The 22,999-nt window shown below is 46.1% G+C and overlaps 1 protein-coding gene across 1 annotated transcript; it reads right to left on the bottom strand.

Moving 5' to 3' along the window:
• Positions 1-14,728: 14,728 nt before the first annotated feature.
• LOC143926908 (odorant receptor 131-2-like) lies at positions 14,729-17,413 on the bottom strand. Its single transcript, XM_077450944.1, has one exon. The coding sequence runs from the start codon at positions 17,376-17,378 to the stop codon at positions 16,455-16,457; it is 924 nt and encodes a 307-aa protein (XP_077307070.1). The 5' UTR covers positions 17,379-17,413; the 3' UTR covers positions 14,729-16,454.
• Positions 17,414-22,999: the final 5,586 nt, after the last annotated feature.

Here is a 22,999-nt window from a genome sequence, read left to right on the forward strand (position 1 = left end):
ATCTCACCCCAGCAACAATATATCCCCCTAGCAACTATGGACCTCACCCCAGCAACAATATATCCCCCTAGCAACAATGGAGCAACAATATATCCCCCTAGCAACAATGGACCTCACCCCAGCAACAATATATACCCCTAGAAACAATGGCATCACCCCAGCAACAATAGACTCCAACCCTGCAACAAAAGCCTCCCCAGCAACAATAGATCACCCAGTAACAATAGTCCCCACCCCAACAACAATAGATCCTTCACACAACAATAGACTTCCCCAGCAACAATAGATCCCCCATTAACAATAGTCCCCACCCCAGCAACAATAGATCCTTCACACAACAATAGACTCCCCCAGTGAAAATGGACCCCACCCCAGCAACACTAGCCCCCCCTCCCCCCCCCAGCAACAATAGTCTCCACCCCAGGAGCAATAGATCCAGCACACAACAGTGGACTCCACCCAGCGAAAAAAGGGATCCCACCCCAGAAACACTAGCCTCCCCAGCAACAATAGATCCCCCCGCAACAATAGTCTCCACCCCAGCAACAATAGATCCCTCACACAACAATAGACCCCCCCAGCAACAATCAACCTCACGTCAGCAACAATAGATCTCTGCAACAACAATAGACCCCACCCCAGCAACAACAGATGCCCCACACAACAATAGACTCCCCAGCAACAATAAACTCCCACCAGCAACAATAGACCCCAACCCTGCAAGAACAGACCCCACCCAGCAACAATAGTTCCCCATACAATAAGAGACCCCCCACCTAGCAACAATGGACCACCCACAACAAAATATCCACCCCAGCAGCAACAACAGATCTCCCAGCAGCCAGCACCAATAGACCCTCCAGCATACAGCAACAATAGATGTCTCCCTCAACAGTAGATCCCTACCATCATCATAAGACCCCCCCAGCAACAATAGACCCTTACACCAAAAACAGATCCCCGCCAGTGACAATAGATCCCCCAGCAGCCAGCACCAATAGACTCTCCGGCACACCCCTCACCCCTTGCTATGACATATATTCAGTGCTGGAGGTGCTGGAATTGTGGTCCCCCGGGTTCCCGCTGAAAAAAAGCCCTGAATAAATGTATTTTTTTAAGTGAGCCCTGGGGAGTGTTGCTAACTGTGGGGCGCGTGGCTACCTGTGACACGCCACTGATCTCTGCTCCAATCACAGAGAGCAGAGATCAGTGACAGTGTCACTAGGCAGAACGGGGAGATGCTTGTTTACATTAGCATCTCCCCATTCTTCCTCCCCGTGAGGCGATCGCAGGTATCCTCACGTCGATCGAGTCCGCCGGACCCACAATCGGACTTACGGAAGGTCCCAACCAGATTACGCACGCGATGGCATGGCGGCAAATTTAAAGGGACGTACCTGTATGCTCATTTGCCTGTCCGCGCCATTCTGCCGACGTATATATCGGCGTGCGCCGGTCAGCATGTGGTTAATGAAATACTTTCTTACTGTTTTAGTACACTTTTGGGGGGGGGGAGGGGTCATGAGAAATGTCCCTCCCCAAACAGGATATCGCGCCAAAGCTGCATGTAAATAAGAGAACCAGAACCTTTGCTGAGCAGTGTTCATTTCAGCGACTAAAATATTTTCATCGTAGCTTTCATCAGCTGCATGTTTTCGGTGACAAAAAACAAACAAAATTCAAATTTGAATTTGGTCAATTGATGAAAACTACAACGAAACTCAATTTCAATTTTCTACAACGAATGAAGACGGAATGAAAACGTGGGGGAGGGATGCTTACCCACCTGAACTCCCGCTTTCCTCGGAGCTCAGCCTGTCTGTTAAAGCCCCGCCCCCGGACTCTATCGACAAGCTGTATTGGCTGAGAGACGCAGGCTCCCATCAATCCTTTCCCTTTCCCATGCAGTTCCACACATTACACTCATTTGCACTATCTGTTTGGCACCCTCTGCTGCCCTTTTCTAAATTGGCAACACAATTCCATCCCCAGCCTATAATAATAGCATCTTACAAGTTTAACCACTTGCATAATGGGCACTCCCCAACCCCTCCCTGCCCAGGCCAATTTTCAGCTTTTAGTGCTGTCACACATTGAATGACATTTGTGCAGTCATGCAATGCTGTACCCAACATTTTTTGGGAGACAGATAGAGCTTTCTTTTGGTGGTATTTAACCACCACTGGGTTTTTTATTTTTTTCTTAACTTCTTCAGTAGTCAAATGACGGCTACAGTGCGGACCTACTTTGCCGGGAGTACGTCAATAGACATCCTCCCGTGCTCAAGTGGCCTGCGCGGCCCCTGCAGGACACGTGTGATCACTCTGTGATCAGTGAGTCTATGAGACTCGGCTGAGCACAGATCAGAGTAAGAGGTTGATCCCGATCCCTTACCACGTGATCAGCTGTCAGCCAATGACAGCTGATCGTGTGATGTAAACAGAGCCAGCAATCGGCTATTTTTTCTCCTCGCGCTGATAGTGGAGGAGAAAAAAAAGCTTATCACCGGCGACTGTGAGGGGGACATCGGTCCCGATCAAGGGGAGCTGCTGCCAGCTCATCTGTGCCCACCTGTGCCACCTGCCAGTGCCACCTACCAGTGCACAACAGTGCCGCCTACCAGTGCCCACAGTGTCACCCATCAGTGCCCACAGTGCCACCTATCACTGTCACCAATCAGTGACTCATCAACAGTGCTGTCCATCAGTGTCACCTACCAGTGCCCATCAGTGCCATCTATCAGTGGTACCTATCAGTAACACCTATCAGTGCCCTTTAGTGCCCATCAATGACACCCATCACACCTGCTCCCCATTCACACCTGAGACCTTTAACACTATTGAGTCACATGACAACGGGGAGGGAAAATGGCTAATTGGGCCCAATTTGGACATTTTCACTTAGGGGTGTACTCACTTTTGTTGCCAGCGGTTTAGACATTAATGGCTGTGTGTTGAGTTATTTTGAGGGGACGGCAAATTTACACTGTTATACAAGCTGTACACTCACTACTTTACATTGTAGCAAAGTGTCATTTTTTCAGTGTTGTCACATGAAAAGATATAATAAAATATTTACAAAAATGTGAGGGGTGTACTCACTTTTGTGAGATACTGTATGTTGAAAAAGGTTTATGGAAACTCCTACTCTAGAAATTCCAAAGCGGACAGTCATCATGTCTAATTCACTCACATGAGGGGCCGTGAAGCTAACAGATGGCTAGATTTGTATAGAATACAGAGCATGTTTTGTAGTTAAAAGAAATCCAAAGGTTGCATAAGGTTCTTGTAGCTAAAAGAAAGGTGCGCAACTGGAATTCAAAAATATTATTTAATAGCAACAATGGGTATAAATCCACTTTGTGTGGCTTTGCATGTGGATTTGTGGGGCTAATTAGGGTTAACGAATGTAGTGCTACCCCCCGCAGGGGCCGCTGGTTTTAACTTTTTCTCCCTGAAACAGTACAGAGGCCACCATCCACCCAAGCAACAGTCCATTCACTCCAGCTCCAATAAACAGTCTAGGGATTCATCTTTTTGAGATTTATTGCTTGCAGAACTTGTAACAGGAAAGGGATCAGGGTATGGGAAACTGTAAAATGGCTAGCAACGTCAACGAGAGGACAGTCTAAACCCTCACAGCTATGGACCATGAGGTATCTTTCTGAACAGTCTTAAAGCCTCGCAGCTGGGGACCATGAGGTATCTTTCTGAACAGTCTTAAAGCCTCACAGCTGGGGACCATGAGGTATCTTTCTGAACAGTCTTAAAGCCTCACAGCTGGGGACCATGCGGTATCTTTCTGAACAGTCATAAAGCCTCACAGCTGGGGACCATGAGGTATCTTTCTGAACAGTCTTAAAGCCTCACAGCTGGGGACCATGAGTTTTCTTTCTGAACAGTCTTAAAGCCTCACAGCTGGGGACCATGAAGTGTCTTTCTGAACAGTCTTAAAGCCTCACAGCTGGGGACCATGAGGTATCTTTCTGAACAGTCTTAAAGCCTCACAGCTGGGGACCATGAGGTATCTTTCTGAACAGTCTTAAAGCCTCACAGCTGGGGACCATGAAGTGTCTTTCTGAACAGTCTTAAAGCCTCCCAGCTGGGGACCATGAGGTTTCTTTCTGAACAGTCTTAAAGCCTCACAGCTGGGGACCATGAGGTATCTTTCTGAACAGTCTTAAAGCCTCACAGCGAGAACCATGAGGCAAGTCTCTGTGGCAACTGGTTACCCTGCACAATTGCACAGCTGCAGGTAGTCAGTGCAACTTCAGGAACACTGTACAGTACAGGAAAACACTCTTGATAAAGTTCACATTCCAGAATCCTGTTGAGGACATGGGAATGGCCAGTATCTGAGACCCGAAGAGAACAGTCTGAGTCAGAGCAACGTTTGGTGCCTATATCCCGGAAGCTCACAGTCACCAGGAATCAGTATAGACTCCTTGCTCACAAGTCCTCAGGAGAGCTGCCACCTTCCAGTTTCCCCCTGACACCTCCCAGTGAATGAGAAAAATCCTTCATAAGACCATATCCCTTTGGTGAAGTGGTGCAGCTAGTTCCAATTCCAGCCCTGAGACCTCAGAGAACAGCAGCACAATCTAAGGCTTGCCTTAGTGGGGCAATGGGAACTAAGGCTGGGAACACTCCTTCTTGGAGAAAAAACATCTCTTCAGGGCTTCAGACTACATATATGCTTCCCCAGCCACTAGGCTGGTTATTTTAATTCTCCCTCTCTATGCTCTTGAAACTTCTTCTAGGCTCAGGGGAAAGGAATCAAACTCCCTGCCAGTAAAATGACAGAAGGAGCCAAAAACAAAATGTACCTACCGGTCTAACCAGCAGGGTGCAACCGGGTACTACATCCAGCACCAGCATGAATAAAGGATTAAATAAGAATGCTTTTCTTTATTATTTTTTGTTTGCTTTGGTGGATCCTCCCCATGGCAGTGCCTAGCTTCTCATGCCTTTTTTGACAGTAGTTTGACTTTTAGCCCAATAAATGGCCAGAATTTAACAGCACTGATTCATGATGTTCATCTGTCCATCGCTTTCTTTTGTCTGCGTTATGACTTTATGTCTGAACACTTCCTTCCCATCTGTGCATAGAATGTTAACCTGAAAATTCAGCAGGAAGCTGTCATGTATAATAGCGGAAATATTACCGCTGCTCCTGTTGAACTAGTAAATGTTTGGGTGTTTGTCCGACCGCCTGAACTGCCAAGGTTCGATCAGAAATTGTGTTCAGACCAAACCTTAAACTCATTCCTAGTGCTTATATAGCATCCAGAGAGGACCTGCCTTACCTTTTAGGCTTTCCTAAATTGTTACTGCAGGTGTAAAACACTGTACTGCCACACCTACACTTAACGGCCACCTCATTAGGTACACCTGTTCAATTGCTTGTGTAGCACCCTGAAGTTTAGGCACTGTTGCTCCTCACAAATTTGCTTGCCAGGAATAATTATCCTGGTTGATTGTTAGAGATCTATTGATTTCTCCTTAAGTTTGGCCTTGTTGCACATTTCTCTTCTATCACTAGGTGGCAGGGTACCTGGTGGTACTAAATATGAGAAGGGCAACTCAAGGTCAGGTTATGGGTATGTGGGGTGTCTCAGCCAACAGACAGGGGTTTTCTTGGATCCATTGGCCTGCTGGGAGAGCCTATATATTCAGGTGGAGTCAGGTAATCTTTGTTTTGTGCCACCTGGATGGCTGTCTGGGTGGATGTGTGTTGTACTGCCTGGCCTAGTAGACCAAAGGTTGGGCCTATCCCGGGCACATTTGGCTGCTAGGCTGTCTGAGGGCCTATCCAGAAGCAAGAGAGCATTGCAGGGTTGGTATTGCAGCTTGTAGTCCAACCAGAAGTGGCGGTTCTGCCGGCTGGAGAACATGTCGTGGTCGGAGGTAGAGGGTGTCACCAGTAAGGGACTATCTGCTTTATTACCAGGGACCACAGTGAGTAATTGAAGCAAGTACTGGAGCATTATTCTCACCAACCGGGGATGGTGAAGAATCAGGAAACTTCAGCAGCTATCAAGCCAGGGACCCAGCCAGTAGGGTGCTCACATTTCCCGGATTCCCCAGGACATTCCCGCAATTAGCAGGTCTGTCCCGGGTCTCGGGCACCTTCATTCCGGGACAATAGTGTCCCGAAATGAAATTGACAGAGCGAGCAAACCCCAATATAGCGCTGCCGCTCGCTCTGCCTCCAGCTCCATCTGCCTCCAGCCTAGGGGAGCTGAGACCGCCCGAGCACAGCCGAGCCCGCCCGAGCCGAGGGGAGCAGAGACCCCCCTCACCTGAGATTAAGGGGGGCTGTACTGAGGAGGGTCTGTACTTAGCGGGGGTCTGTACTGAGGGGGGCCGTACATAGCAGGGGGGTCTGTACTGAGGAGGAGTCTGTACTTAGCGGGGGGGGTCTGTACTAGGGGGTCTGTTCTTAGCTGGAGGGTCTGTACTGAGGGGGGTCTGTACTTAGCGGGGGGGTCTGTACTTAGTGGGGGGTCTATACTGAGGGGGATCTGTACTGAGGGGGTCTGTACTTAGTGGGGGGGTCTGTACTGAGGGGGGTCTGTACTTAACGGGGGTCTGTACTGAGAGGGGTCTGTATTTAGGGGGAGTCTTTATTTAGCGGGGGTCTGTACTGAGAGGGGGACTGTACTTATCGGGAGGGGTCTGTACTGAGCAGTTGCCCAGACGACGTCTTTCTGAGACGAAACTTACGTCGGGTGGTTGATGTGCTGACATCATCGCGGTGTACCTCGTAGTTGAATGGGTGTCTGCAAGCCGGCTACTGTTTTTAATTCTGATGTTTTTACCTGCATTTCCAATGTAAGTGCAATTTTTACTTTTAATAAATTTTGGCTATACTGATTCACATTATGGTGAGCCTTTTTCCATCTCCCTGGGTCCCACTTACGGATTGCTCCGTATACCCACTGGATTGAGCTATCTTGGTTTGCCTTTTGGTCCAATACTGTGGAGGGGAGCTGTAACTGCATTGTTGATCAGACACCGAGTTACCTTACAGGCTTGTGCACGCCTGCCCTCTGGTAAGCGTGTATTTTGTGCGGTGGTGGATCACATCAAAGAGTGACATTTGTGTGATTAAGAAGTTTCACTCATCTTCACTGATCAATCACTGAATTAATACTTGATACCTAATATTTGATGTATACATTCATTGGACTGATTTTAATTTTTTATTTTTTTTATGTCATTTATTTTACTTATTCATTTCAGGTGGTAAGAGTATGTAATATATTATTTGTTTCAATATGCATACATATGGAAGGATTTAGGTGTTTTGTATAGTTTTACTTAATATTTGGTAACCAGGAACGTTGCACATATTTATTTCTATGTATTCTTTATAGGGATGAGCTTCGTGTTCGAGTCGAACATACGTTCGACTCGAACATCGGCTGTTCACCCGTTCGGCGAATTCCGAACGTTATGGGCCATTCGCGCCAAATGCGTGTGGCGCTCACGGCCCACAATGCACTGCGTCATCGCAGTGCATTGCTGGCTCATGATTGGCCAAGCATGCACTGTGACCCCGCATGCTTGGCCAATCACAGCGCCAGCAGCGAGGAGAGCCATGATTGGCCACAGGCAGGATGCCTGTGGCCAATCATAGCTCAGGCTGTGTAGTACATGCTCCACACTATATAAGGCCGCCAGCGCGGCGGCCTTGTGTAGTGTGTTGGCGTCTGAAGCAGTTAGTGGGTGTTCTGTGTACCTTCAACACAGTACACATCGATCGTTATCGGCCGATTTTCGATCTTGCTCTTCTGTAGTGGTTGTTGTCTGCTTGCCCTGACCGCAGTATACACCGCTATATTCACCTCACCTATATAGCTAGTGATCTATCTTTTATAATAGAGCTTGCAGTCAGTAGTGTTAGGAGCTTGTGCGTGCTGTCTGCGTGCTCTGTACCCAGTACACACCGCTATATCCACCTACATAGCTCTTCTCTATTTGAGCCCACTTGCCATCTGCAGGAGTTATTGGAAGTTGTGTGTGCCTCCAGCACAGCACAGTATACATCTGTATATACCCCTTTATCTCTGGTGTTCTATAAAAAAGGCATCTGCAGGAGTTAGTGGTTGTTTTGTGCCTCCAGCACAATATACACCTGTATCTACCCTTTATTGCTGTTCTCTAATAGAGCCATCTGCAGGGCTTAGTGGGTGTTGTGTGACTCCATTACAGTATACCCCTTTATCTCTGGTGTTCTATAATAAAGGCATCTGCAGGAGTTAGTGGGTGTTGTGTGCCTCCAGCACAATATACACTACCCAACTGCTGTTTTACCCAACTCCCTTCAGGCCATTACCATGTCTGGAAGGCTAGCAAGGAGAGGCAGACAGGCGCGAGCCGATAAAAGAGGGCAAGCAGGCTCTGTGTCTAGAGACAACAGTGCTGGTTGTGGACGCGGTGCATTGTCATCATCAGCACGTGGCCATGGGACACGCTTGTCCTTCTTTTCGGCAGCTGGACATGTTGAACCGCAACATGCCAATGACTTGGTAGAGTGGATGACCAAGCCCTCTTCATCCTCCTCATCCTCTCTTACCCAGTCTCAGAGTACTAGCAAAGCAGCTGCCAACGCATCTTCTTCCCTCGTCTCAATGTCATCATCAGTGACTCCTTCCCTAGACCCACCACGTCCTCCTGAGGAGTCTCCTGAACTCTTTGAGCACAGTGTTGGGTACATGCTCCAGGAGGATGCCCAATGTTTTGTAGCCTCTGATGATGACACTCAGCTAGAGGAAGGCAGTAGCGTGAATGCAGAGAGAGGGGATGCTCAAGAAGGACAGCAATCTGGCAGTCATGTTCCACAAGCTGCAGCATATTGCCAGGTTTGCTACAGCGATGAAGAGAGAGGGGATGATGAGGGCACTGACTCCACGTGGGTGCCTGGTAGGAGAGAGGAGGAGGAGGAGGCACATGTCCAACGAGGCAGGATGCCCTCCGGGGGCCAGCTTAGGGGCAGCACACCGACTGAATCACACCGCAGAGCTCCGCCTGTGCAGGGCGCTGCCTCTGCGCGTTATTCTAAAAGTTCTTTGGTGTGGGCCTTTTTTGAGACGAGTGCATCAGATCGCACCGCTGCTATTTGCAACATATGTCTCAAGCGTATCTCGCGTGGCCAAAACATCAGCCGCTTGGGCACCACATGCTTGACCAGACATATGTTGACCTGCCATCTAGCTCGTTGGCAAGCGTACCTCAAAGACCCACACCAAAGAACAAAGCGGACCTCTCCTTGCTCCTCATCAGCTGGCATCTCCAACCCCACTAGACCTTCAGTCCTCTCTGAAACCTGCTCTGAGAGGAATGAAGGTGTAGAATTAGGTGTGTCACAGCCAAGTGCTTCCGTGCTCTGTTAGCAGTACACCCACGTCGGATTATAGCAGGCAAATGTCCCTGCCCCAGCTGCTGGACCGGCGAAAGAAGTTCACTCCCAGCCATCCACATGCCCAGCGGTTGAATGCTAGCTTGGCTAAATTGCTAGCACTTCAACTGCTGCCTTTTCAGTTGGTAGACTCGGCCCCCTTCCGTGAGTTTGTACAATGTGCGGTTCCTCAGTGGCAGGTCCCCAAACGCCACTTTTTCTCACGGAAGGCGATTCCGGCTCTCTACCTGCATGTGGAAGGCAATGTCCTTGCCTCGCTGGACAGGGCGGTCAGCAGTAAGGTGCATATTACCGCTGACTCATGGTCCAGCAGGCATGGACAGGGACGTTACCTGTCTTTCACGGCCCATTGGGTCACTCTTCTGGCAGCTGGGAAGGATGCAGGACAAGGTGCAGTAGTGTTGGAGGTTGTTCCGCCACCACGCCTCCAAAATGCTACTATTGGTTGTGACACACCTCTCTCCTCCACCCCCTCCTCTTCTTCTTCCTCCATGGCCTCTTCCAGTGCTCTGTCCTCAGAACCAGCGGTGCTCCGTAGGCGTTCCAGGGGCTACGCATGTACGCAGGCAAAACGATGCCATGCCGTGCTTGCGCTGGTTTGTTTGGGGGACAGGAGCCACACTGGGGAGGATGTTTTGTCAGCTCTGCAGGGGCAGGCCGAGAGGTGGTTGACGCCATGCCAGCTTAAGCCAGGAATGGTGGTTTGCGACAATGGCACCAACCTCCTCTCTGCCCTCCGACAGGGACAACTGACCCATGTGCCCTGTGTAGCTCACGTCCTTAACCTGGTGGTGCAGCGGTTCTTGGGCAGGTACCCCGGCTTACAGGATGTCCTGAAGCAGGCCAGGAAAGTCTGTGTGCATTTCCGCTGATCATTTAATGCCTGTGCTCAGCTGGCTGAGCTCCAAAAGGAGTTGAACCTGCCCAAGAACCGCCTTATATGTGACATGCCCACCAGATGGAACTCAATGTTGGCCATGCTGTAGCGGCTGCATACGCAGCAGAGGGCCATCAATGAGTACCTGTGCAACTACGGCACCAGGACAGGGTCAGGGGAGCTCGGTTTTTTCTCACCACGCCAGTGGGGCATGGTGAAGGATGCATGCACTGTCCTGTCACCATTTGAGGAGGCCACAAGGATGGTGAGCAGTGACAGTGCATGCATCAGTGACACTGTACCTCTTGTCCACCTCTTGGAGCATACGCTGCGTGGAATAATGGACAGGGCACTTGAGGCAGAACAGAGGCAGGAAGAGGAGGACTTCCTTGCCTCTCAAGACCCCCTTTATCCAGACAGTGTTCCTGCTGTGCCACCCATCACACAGGAAGAGGATGAGGAGGAGGAAGAGGAGGAGGAGGAGGATGATTGTGTCAGCATGGAGGTGGAGGCTGGCACTCAGCATCAGCAGCAGTCTTGTAGGGATGATTTACAGTTCCAAGAAACATGTGGACTTGTACGTGGCTGGGAGGAGGTAGCTGTTGTCCTTAGTGACCCAGAGGACTCCGGACCGAATGCCTCAGCTAACCTATGCTGCATGGCCTCCCTGATCCTGCAAAGCCTGCGGAAGGATCCTCGTATTCTTCGGATCAAGGAGAGGGACCATTACTGGCTGGCCACTCTCCTTGATCCACGGTACAAGGGTAAGGTTGCCGACCTTATCTTGCCATCGCAGAGGGAGCAGAGGATGAGACATCTCCGGGAGGCCTTGCAGAAAGGTCTGTGCAACGCGTTCCCAGAGACTGGGAGGTTACAAACTCCTGGTCCTGGACAACGTGTTGCTGAGGCATCGGTCAGAAGGAGCGGTGGAGAAGGTGGCCGTCTGACTGATGCTTTCAGACAATTTTTTAGTCCGCAGCCCCAAGGTATGATCGGTTCCAGCAACCATCGCCAGCGTCTGATTTACATGGTGCAGGAATACCTAGGGGCAAGGTCAGACTTGGACACCTTTCCCACCAAAAATCCTCTGGCTTACTGGGTCTTGAGGATGGATCACTGGCCAGAGCTTGCACAGTATGCAATTGAGCTACTGGCCTGTCCTGCATCCAGCGTTCTTTCGGAAAACGCACCTTCAGTGCTGCTGGTGGCTTTGTTACCGATCACAGGGTGCGCCTAGGGTTGCCACCTGTCCAGGATTCACCCGGACAGTTCGGGTTTGGAAGCATGCGTCCAGGTTTCAGACTGCCTGAAACCCGGACACATTATTCAGACTGGACCATGGCTTCCGAGCAGAGTTACTGGCTGCAGTTATCTAAGCTGAGAGTGTCTGTTACACCCTCTTTCACACTGCCTAAAGCCAGCACCCCCCCCCCCCCCCCCCCCTCCACACACACAGACAGGAGAGGAGAGAGGGCTTGATCTGTACCTCTTACTCTCTTAATTAGAAGTCCAGCAGCCTCAGCTACATCTGGATGAGAGGTGCTGACTGCCAAGGGGTGAGTGAGCTCACCATTCATCCCTGTCTGTGACTGAAGTCTCCCCCCTTCTCTCTCCTGCCTCTGAGAGTACACTAAGGTATATCAGGGTTCTCAGAGCACCATTTACATCAGAGTTCCCCTTTACACCAAAGAGCACAGTGTTCCCTCTTACATCAAAGTCCTCTCCTTACATCAGAGTTCTTAGTCTTCCCCCTTAAATCAGGGTTCCCAGAGCATCCCTTATGTTAGAGTCCCTAGAGTTCTCCCTTACAGTGAAAGGGAACTCTGCAAGTTCAGATGTAAAAGGGGAACTCTGTGGACTCTGATGTAAAGGGGAACTCTCGTTATTAATCTCATATGATTAGAAATGTTATTTAATAGCAAAATATATGTATAGTTTATACAAAAAAAAAATTGCTGTGCACCGATAAAGTGTTCGGGTTTGACTTGAAGAAAAGGTGGCAACCCTAGGTGCGCCTGCCCACCGAATCAGTTGATCGACTGACCTTCATCAAGATGAATCAGTCTTGGATCACCCACAACTACCAAGCACCTGAAGCTGATGTAACCAAATAATTTTTTTGAAATATCACATTCCTTCAAGACTGCCTATGCTGATGCTGAGTGACTGTCCTGTTATGTTGATTGTCTATCCTCTTCCTCCTCCGCTGATATGTTGGAAGAACATTTCTGGCTCTGGGTGATGCCATCAGCCCAATTTTTCTGCCCCTGTTTAATAGGGGCGTTTAATTACAATTTTTGATGCAATGCTTTGCAGCAGGGCTAATTCCTGCAATAAAAATAGAGTATATGGGAGAGGTTGCAGTGTGGTGGCACCAGCAGCAGTGCCTAAGGCCCAATTTTTCTGCCCCTGTTTAACAGGGGCGTTTAATTAGAATTTTTGATGCAATGCTTTGCAGCAGGGCTAATTCCTGCAATAAAACAAGAGTATATGGGAGAGGTTGCAGTGTCGTGGCACCAGCACCAGTGCCTAAAGCCCAATTTTTCTGCCCCTGTTTAACAGGGGCGTTTAATTACAATTTTTGATGCAATGCTTTGCAGCAGGGCTAATTCCTGCAATAAAAATAGAGTATATGGGAGAGGTTGCAGTGTGGTGGCACCAGCACCAGTGCCTAAGGCCCAATTTTCTGCCCCTGTTTAACAGAGGTGTTTAACTACAATTTTTGATGCAATGCTTTGCAGCAGGGCTAATTCCTGCAATAAAACAAGAGTATATGGGAGAGGTTGCAGTGTCGTGGCACCAGCACCAGTGCCTAAGGCCCAATTTTTCTGCCCCTGTTTAACAGGGACATGTAATTACAATTCTTGATATAATATTTCACAGGAGGGCCCGTTCCTGTGCCCACCCAGAGTAACTGAGAGGTTGCAGTGTCGTGGCACCAGCACCAGTGCCTAAGGTCAATTTTTCTACCACTGTTCAACAATGGCATGTAATTACAATTCTTGATATAATCGTTCACAGCAGGGCGCTCCAGCGCCCACCAAGAGTCACTTTCAGGGCTTACAATGTTGTGGCAAAACCAACACCTTGTTCCGCCATTTCTGCAGAGCATATAGGGCAGGCCCCTACTTTCAAACATCCAACTTACAAACATCTCCTACTTGCAAATGGAAGGAGACAACAGCAAGTGAGATGAAAAAAGATGGACGACTAAACAAATTATACAGGGGTGATAACCCTTCCCTATGTTTTCCAAAAAGCTTAAAAATAGTTTTTTTGACTGGAGCTACACTTTAAAAATGTACCAGTTCAAAATTACAAACAGATTCAACTTAACACAACAAACCTACACAGTCCCTGTCTTGTTTGCACCGCCTGTATACTGCTGCTCTGAGTATATAGGGACTGGGGGCCACACGCATTTCCTTTTTTTAATATGGGTACGGGGTTCCCCTTAATATGCGTACAAGACCCAAAGGGGCTGGTTATGGGCAGGGAGGGCTACCCATGCCATTTTTCTCAATGATTTTCAACCATATTGCAGGAACCAGATATAACATTAAAACTGCAAGCAGTTTTAAATGATGTTATTTCCGTTTAATGCCATTTTGTGCAGGGACTGTTCTAAACATGGGAAACACGTGGCACTTCACAGGCATACTACAGACACCCCCCAGGCACCATATTTAAAGGAATATTTCACTTTTTTTTTTTCACTTTAATCGTCATTAAAATCAGTGCTCCCGCCAAAACTGCCATTTTTAAAAACATTTTAGGCATTGACCCATGTCCCCTGGGGCAGGAGCCAGGCCCCCAAACCCTTTTTAGGACAGTATCTTGCATATTAGCCATTAAAATTAGCACTTTTAATTTCGAACGTTCGAGTCCCATAGACTTCAATGGGGTTCTAAAGTTCGTACGAATTTGGGGTCCGTTCGAAAGTTCTGGTGCGAACCGAACCGGGGGGTGTTCGGCTCATCCCTAATTCTTTATTTGTGTGGCTGTGAAAACACATATCCGTGCTGGCTATCTCCCTGGAATTTAGATATACAGTATATCATTTCTTTTTTGCTGCACAGAGATATGCACTTGGTTGTTACCCTTTCCAATGGGCATTACAAATGGGCACCTCCACACACACGGTATTAGGCAGGCATTATTCATTCATGTTACCATCAGTAAATACCATGAGAAATACCATGCAGCCATCGCTGGAGTACATGTAGACAGGACATTTTTTTTTAAACAACTGCGATTTTTATGTCACACAATGCTTTTCTAAATTAAATATTATTTGTTATAACTCAATTATGTAGGGATAAACAGCTAGTCCGTAGGTAGAGTGTGTTCCCTATAATGTTTTGTGTATGTACTGTATATGTAGGGTTGCCACCTGTCTGGGATTCACCCGGACAGTTTGGGTTTTGAATTGTGTGTCTGGGTTTCAGACTGTCTGAAACCCAGACACAATATTCATAATGTACTGTGTCTCCCAAATTAACAGAGTATCACAACTGCCGCGCGCATAGGGGTGCGCGCAGGCCCCATCCCCATACACGGGCAGGAGAGAAGAAAGGGCTTGATCTGCTTCTCCTCCTCCTACCTCTACCCCTCTGTCTGCACACCCACACTGCAATCCCAGGCATTTTGTGCCTCAGTAAAGGGATGTGTGGGCTGGAAATTTGAAGCTCAGCAACTGGCAGGTGCCTGAGCCTTCATCCCCTGGTGAGTGAGCTCACCATTCAATGTCTGTGACTGTTCCCTCCCTCCCTTTTCTCTTCAGCCTCTGAGCGAGTGAGTACACTAAGGTAAGAGGGACTCAGATGTAAAGGGGTGCCCTATGGACTCTGATGTAAAGGGGGCTTTGGGAACCCCAATTTAAAGGGGAATGCAGGAAACTGATGTGAGTGGGAAGTTTGGTGAGCAAGAATCTTCTTACATCAGAGTTCTCCTTTACTTTCGAGTCTACAGCGTTACCCCTAAAAAACATTTTTTGATTTTGCACTAAAGTGTTCGGGTTTGGCTTGAAGAAAAGGCGGCAACCCCATGTATATGTTTAACGCTGAAGTCCAACAATATGAAAAAATGACCCTTGTATTGGGGCTCACCTTGCCCTACAAGGGTTACGTGCTCATTTTTTTTCTAGGGTACCAGTAAAAGGTGAATTTCACTTACCTTATCCCTTAGCTCCTCCTGTCATGTGACCGGTACCTCTAAAGCCTCTTTTCTTTACTGCCCCAGCTGGCGGTTGCAGCATTATCATGTACAGTGCAGGACCATCAGTCTTGCATTGTAAGTGAGAATGCCAATAGCCAAGCCACAACTTAGGATGTTGGAGAGAAGTGGTAAGCACCTGCTGCTCAGTGAGGGATAATGTAAGTATAAGTACTTTTTACAGATACCCTAGGCCAGTGGTCTCCAAACTGCAGCCCTGGGGCAGGTGTGGCCCTTTGCTTGTCTTTATCCTGCCCTTGAAGCAATATTCCTGCCACTGATGCCAACAATGGGGCATAATTCCTGCCACTGAGACCAACAATGGGGCACTATTCCTTCCACTGACACCAACAATGGGGCATAATTCCTGCCACTGAGACCAACAATGAAGCACTATTCCTTCCACTGACACCAACAATGGGGTATAAATCCTGACACTGACACCAACAATAGGGCACAATTCCTGCCACTGACTCCAACAATGGGGCACTATTCCTTCCACTGAAACCAAAAATGGGGCATATTCCTCTAAATGGCACCAACTATTTATCCCCCTTATACCAAAGACTGAGCATTGTTTACTCCCACTGGGCACAGTCTGCCCCCTCCCAAAGTCTGAAGTGCGGAAAATTGTTCCTTTCTTTTGCTCTAGGCATTTAATCCTTGCATTTTGAGGGAAACCCCACAACAAGGGTAGTTTCTTTCACATTCCCGGATCTTAGCACATTTTTGATATATTAGGCCATTAGACAGCAAAACGAGAAAGAATGAAAAGAACCATATATTTGCTAAAGTTAAGTCCATGAAAACCAAGGGCCAGATTGTTTTTCATATCTGCATTGTTCTTTGTACCATTTTACGGAGGATCCTGTTTGTTTTATATAGCTTATCAAGGCCAAATCAGGACGAGCTTACAATTTTACCCACATCTCATTATCATCTAGTTTTTAAGGGGTCTTGTTAAAGACTTCTTAATATGTTTCCTCAAATATTCGTCCCGGATTCCATAGATGATTGGACTGAGGAACCTTGGTGCACAACTAAACACAAAGAAGTTGAACCCAGGTAAAAATATGACTTGACTGGCAGGCAAAGCTTCAGTGAATGTCGACAGTAAAGACATTGTGCATAGGAGTAGCTGAAAGCCGTGGAGCAAGATGGTTTTCCTGGCTTTGGAGGCACTAGAAGACTGTGAGCTAGCTCTACGAGCAACCATTGAGATCTTGATGTATGTGAATAATAAGATAATGGTCACCAAAGCAAAACACAATGCCAGGCCAAGGGACCTTAAAACATTTTGAAATGGATTCACATACAGGTTTTCCTTTCTACATATGACAGAAATATTGAATATATTTGTATATGACGAAGTCATAAGACCTAAGTCAGCAGCATTTGGAATTATCAGCACCGTACATATGAGGGTAAAAGCCACATTGGCTCTTTGCGGGGTGCACAGTTCCTTATGTCGAAATGGGTGACATATGGCTATGTATTTTTCTAGTGCCATGGCGGCCAGGGTGGTTGGGGTCACTCGAAAAGCCATTGATGAAACTGTGGACAAAATGTAGCAAACTGGTACGGGCATGTACAGAAAATATATTGCACCTAGCATCAAAGTGAAACCAGACAAGAGGAAAAACGCATCATTCACAAGCATGTAGACAAAGAAGATATAACGAGCATTCTCCCGGAGATGTGGACTCGTGAAGAAGATGCTGAGCACCACCACAAGGAAGTACAAGAAGAAGCAGAGGCAAACAGCGATCAACGATATAAAAGTCCAGTGAATGTAAGTGGCAATTTTGTTGTTAGCGATGGTCAACTGAAGCATGTTGCTTTGAAGAAGCGAAGCGCTCGCCATGGAAGAAAGTGTTGAGCTTGCCTTAATTTTTGGAATCCCACAGCTCTATGCAAAAATAAAAAAAGAGATTCTCATTAGAGTGAGCGTGAACATTATTTAAAGCCCAGTGCAGAGCAGAACTGTCTGTTTAAAGGAGCTAAATTCATTCCTGTTGCATCAAAACCCAAGGGATGACAAAGTCTTATGCTGCATACACACGATCGGATTTTCCGACCGGAAATGTTGGATGTGAGCTTGTTGGCGGTAAGTCGGACCATGTGTATGCTCCACCGAACATTTGTTGTCAGACTTTCTGCCAAGAAATGTTGGCTAGCAGGTTCTCAAATTTTCTGCCAACAAATGTTTGTTGTCAGACTTTCCGATCGTGTGTTCGGAATCAAGTACGAGCCGGAAGCGCTTGGTCTTGTAAAACTAGCGAAGAAAAATGTGAAAAACTGCGCTAAGGTAAAAGCAAAAGTGTAAGTTATATGTACTCTAAGGTGATATCTTTGAGAATAAACGTTTAGCTGCGGCTTCACTTTGTCACATAAATACAGAAAAAATAACAAAAAATACTACTAAGCCGCGTTTAACTTATACAAACAGCTAATTGTGCACAAAATTAAAATTGTAAACACAGTATAATAACCATATGTAAATTAGTGTACATTTATAGTGTGCGTAGTGTAAAGCACATATAGAAGACTTGAAACATAAAGATTAACCCTTACAATATAAATTTCCGTTATATAAACCTCTATCAGCATAAAAGAAAACAAAAACACCCAGTATTTAAACAGTGAGTCCGTATGCATGAACCACAATACCAATTGTTACAGAGGGTTAAATGGAGTCCTCCAAAACTAGACCACAATATTCATAAAGAAACAGCCACTTAGTCCGATGAAAAATGATAAATGTTCAATCCGCCACCAACATGTGATAAAATTTGCCGCTTACCAGAAAAACATGACCCCCCACTACAGAGGGTCACACGAGACTTGTAAGAATGACTTCCGGCCAAAGGGGGATCCTCAATTTCCTCCTGGTTCCACTACTCCAGTGGGGATTGGGAAGAAGACCTATTCCCAAACGTATTCCTCAAAGGCCCAAAGAAGGACTCAAAAGAAGGGACATCGGAACCATAAAGGGAAGATAAAACTCCAAATAGTGTAAAACCCTTTATTTCTCAAGATAAAAAATTAAAAATGCACTTACAAATGTATAGAAGAAAATAAGCCTTAAGTCCGTTGCGCCGGCCGGACGCACACAGACAGACCTGTTCTCCTGGAAGCCGTCACAAACATGAGGTGATGTATAGCGTACCGCTCAGCCCAAACGGTACGCTATACATCACCTCGTGTTTGTGACGGCTTCCAGGAGAACAGGTCTGTCTGTGTGCGTCCGGCCGGCGCAACGGACATAAGGCTTATTTTCTTCTATACATTTGTAAGTGCATTTTTAATTTTGTTATCTTGAGAAATAAAGAGTTTTACACTATTTGGAGTTTTATCTTCCCTTTATGGTTCCGATGTCCCTTCTTTTGAGTCCTTCTTTGGGCCTTTGAGGAATACATTTATCATTTTTCATCGGACTAAGTGGCTGTTTCTTTATGAATATTGTGGTCTAGTTTTGGAGGACTCCATTTAACCCTCTGTAACAATTGGTATTGTGGTTCATGCATACGGACTCAATGTTTAAATACTGGGTGTTTTTGTTTTCTTTTATGCTGATAGAGGTTTATATAACGGAAATTTATATTGTAAGGGTTAATCTTTATGTATCAAGTCTTCTATATGTGCTTTACACTACGCACACTATAAATGTACACTAATTTACATATGGTTATTATACTGTGTTTACAATTTTAATTTTGTGCACAATTAGCTGTTTGTATAAGTTAAGCGCGGCTTAGTAGTATTTTTTGTAAAACTATCGCTCGTAAAGCCCCATACACACTATCAGATTTTCTGCTGATTTTTGTCTTCAGATTTACCAAAACCATGTAGTGCAAGGGCTTGCCTGATTGCATACACATTGAAACTCCTAAGGTTTGACCTCATATTATATAATTTTGGTCAGGGGTCAAGTTCTGGGGAAAAAAGTGAGGGAACTCCCACCCAAGATCCACTCCCCCACCAAAAAAATAAATAAATGATACGCTCATATGCACGAACACTTCATAAGTGGTATTTTTCATCCAATTTTCATATTGTGTGTATGAAGCTTAACTGTTAGTACATAAAAAAAAACAATCCTCAATAAACATAAATATGGTAATTCTCGGAATAATCAGCATTCATTCAATTGTGCTTCCATACAAATGTGAACATCGTGTTCTGATCTTTATTGGGGAATGTTATTTTGTATATAGAGTATTTATGTGGTGAGTTTACACTTTTCATTGAACAGAGTTTGGATAACACAGGGTTAAACGGAAAGGTCATAAATTAACTGCACATTATCTGGACAGAATTCTTGGGGAGATAGTGATGTGTTCCTACTTAGGAGATGTATGTTAGCTTGGGGGGGGCTGAAAACTCTGCAGGGCTCCAACACACACTCGCTGCTATTCTAACCCTTCACATATTTCCACATAAACTTCCCTCCTGGCATTAAACTTTGCCAAGTATTGTGCTCAGCTTACCACCCCAAACTGATGTTCCTCCTTCAGCTCACCTCTCTCCCTGCATGTCCCGTGAGCAGAATAACTGTACTCCTCCTCTGGGTTCTCTCATCATATGGCACTGAAGATAGAGGATGGGGGGATTCAGCGGGACACACAGAGCAAGTATGCAGGAGACTGCGGGGGGGAGGAGATGAGGAGACAGAAAATCAGGAGGAGCTGGCGGGGAGGAGCGCACGGGAGGTCTGACTAAATATAATCTCTTAGCAGCAGGGACCTGATCTACCCGTCAGCTAGCTGTGATTGACAGGTAGATCGAAGCGGAAGTTGTCATGGGGCCCCCAACTGGCAATGCCTGAATGGTCAGTCCACCCCTGATGTGTGGCACTTACTATTGCGAGCTGTGTCGGCGGCTGCTGGTGTAGTACCTGCCACACAGCTTGCATACTTCAGAGTCTTGCAGGACACGGCTGCTAACGGGAACTGAGTTCCTGTTGTGGAAAAACTACAGGAATTCCGTTTCCATGCGTTCCCGCAGGACTTTAGCCCTGATTTTGGTAAATCTGAAGGAAAAAATCAGCAGAAAATCTGATAGTGTGTATGGGGCTTAATGGAGATATCACATATGTCTTGTACATCACTACATTCGTAATTGTTGGCCAACATTTGTGTGACCGTGTGTATGCAAGACAAATTGGAGCCAACATCCTTCGAACAAAATTCCACGGTTTTGTTGTCGGAAAGTCAGATCGTGTGTACGGAGCATAAGAGTTTGTTTTCTTTCAAAAGCAACTACATCCTGAATAGAAAGACCTGTATTGGCTAGAATTGTGCACAATGGAATTTATTATTTCGTTTAGTTTCGGTTCGTTGTCATTCGTAAAATACATAATTTTGTTCTGTTATATTCGTTATGTTACGTTAATACGTTTTCGGGTTAATTCGTAGAGTGTCGAATTCATTCGTTCGTATTCGGTGAAATTCGCTATTTATGTATGTATAGACATTCGTGATAATGATTCGTAGTTTGGAAAGTCGTTTGTTTATTGAATCTTTTAACACACACAATGACAACGTCTCTTCTCCTCGGCTGACCTTTTGTTTCATTAGATCTTTAAAGAATTACCAAATTCATTTGAATTCATTCGAATTCATTCGTTATATTTCTTTCGTATTCGTTGTTATTCGTTATTTTTTTATTCGGACATTCGGATGCATCGGTTCGTAGTTTGGAAAGTCGTTTGTTTATTGAATCTTTTAACACACACAATGACAACGTCTCTTCTCCTCGGCTCAAATACAATACAACACCCTTCTAACTCAGTTCTCAGGAATGCACTTTGCCAGTAATCCAACCTCTGACACAAAATTAATTAGCTGATTGGACTATAAGATTTACTTTGAGCTGACCTTTTGTTTCATTAGATCTTTAAAGAATTACCAAATTCATTTGAATTCATTCGTTATATTTCTTTCGTATTCGTTGTTATTCGTTATTTTTTTATTCGGACATTCGGATGCATCCGAATGTCCGAAAGATGCAAAATTCGTCCGAATTTAGATTCGTTACGAAACGAATTGCACAAGCCTAGTATTGGCTGCAAGCAGCAGAGTGGGAGTTATGCTCTCTGTGGGGAAGTAATGGTCTCCCTGTAGAGGTCTGACATATCCCTTGCTGAGCCAGACCTACAGACTATTTTGGATCTAGGGCTTATGTGATCACTATTGAAGAGAGCACCACCATGGACCACTGGCTGGACCACTGGCCAGAGCTTCTTCACTATGAGCTGTAGCTTTTAGCTTTCCTTACAATCACAGTTCTAGTCTGAGATGTCTTATGCCATGTACACACGGCTGGACTTTTCAACAGCAAAGGTCCGATGGAACGAATCCGTCGGACAATTCGACCGTGTGTGGGCTTTATCGAACCTTTGCTTTCGAAAAATCAGACGGACTTTAGATTTAGAACATGTTTCAAATCTTTCCAGCGGACTCGAGTCCGGTCAAAAAATCAGTTCGTCTGTATGCTAGTCCGACAGACGAAAACCGACGCTAGGGCAGCTATTGGCTACTGGCTATGAACTTCCTTATTCTAGTCCAGTCGTACATCATCACGGTCGAATCCGTTGGACTTTGGTGTGATTGTGTGTAGACAAGTCCGATTCGACGGAAGTCCATCAAAAGTCCGTCGAAGAGTCCGATGGAATTCAGTCAGTTGAAAAGTCAGGTCGTGTGTACGCGGCATTGGATGAGCTTCAGAGCAGCAGGAGGTTTTGAAATGGGGAGGCAAATCTGCCTGTCCCCTTACAACATAGACTGGATCACATTTGTTAAAATGAACAAATCATTTATTACCAATGACTACACTACAGAATAATATTTTAATTGTCAACCGGACAAAAAAAAAAAAGTTGGATGCCTGTCACCATTACCAGAACTTACCACCTATCCTGATCTATTCCTGTGTTCTCATTGCACTGTAAAGATGTAGCATAATGTTTCTGAAGTTCAACTTCATTTGCAAAATTTCCAATGTTTGCTGCAGGGTAAATGTTGCATTGTGTCTTAAAGTTTGCAATCTCTTCCAGTGCTCCAGCTCTTTTATGCCACAAAAAAATGATTTTGGCTATTGTTTCTCAATTAACACACTCTAAATTGTTTCAAAATATAACCTGCCTCATCTCTCCCTTATGCCCTGTACACGCGGTCGGAAATTCCGACGGAAAAGGTCCAATCGGATTATGTTGTCGGAAAATCTGATCGTGTGTGGGCTCTATCGGACTTTCCGACGGAAAAGGTTTGAGGGCTGGATCTAAAATTTTCCGAAAACAAAATCCAATCTGACTTTTTCCGATCGTTTGTAGAGAATTTAGACGGACAAAGTGCCACGCATGCTCAGATTAAATTACAAGACCAAAGCTATTGGCTACTAGCCTCTACGTAGTCCCGTCATACGCAACAAACGTCACCTCGTTCTGAACGATCGGATTTTCCGACAACTTTGTCCGAACGTGTG

The sequence above is a fragment of the Lithobates pipiens genome, unplaced genomic scaffold, assembly GCF_037356315.1.
Source record: "Lithobates pipiens isolate NorthernLeopardFrog02 unplaced genomic scaffold, aLitPip1_a1.2 Scaffold_23, whole genome shotgun sequence".
Classification (NCBI taxonomy): Eukaryota; Metazoa; Chordata; class Amphibia; order Anura; family Ranidae; genus Lithobates; species Lithobates pipiens.

What these genes read in the sequence shown, in the direction of transcription:
- LOC143926908 (XM_077450944.1), bottom strand. Translation starts at nt 17,378, where the DNA reads ATGGCGAGCGCTTCGCTTCTTCAAAGCAACATGCTTCAGTTGACCATC.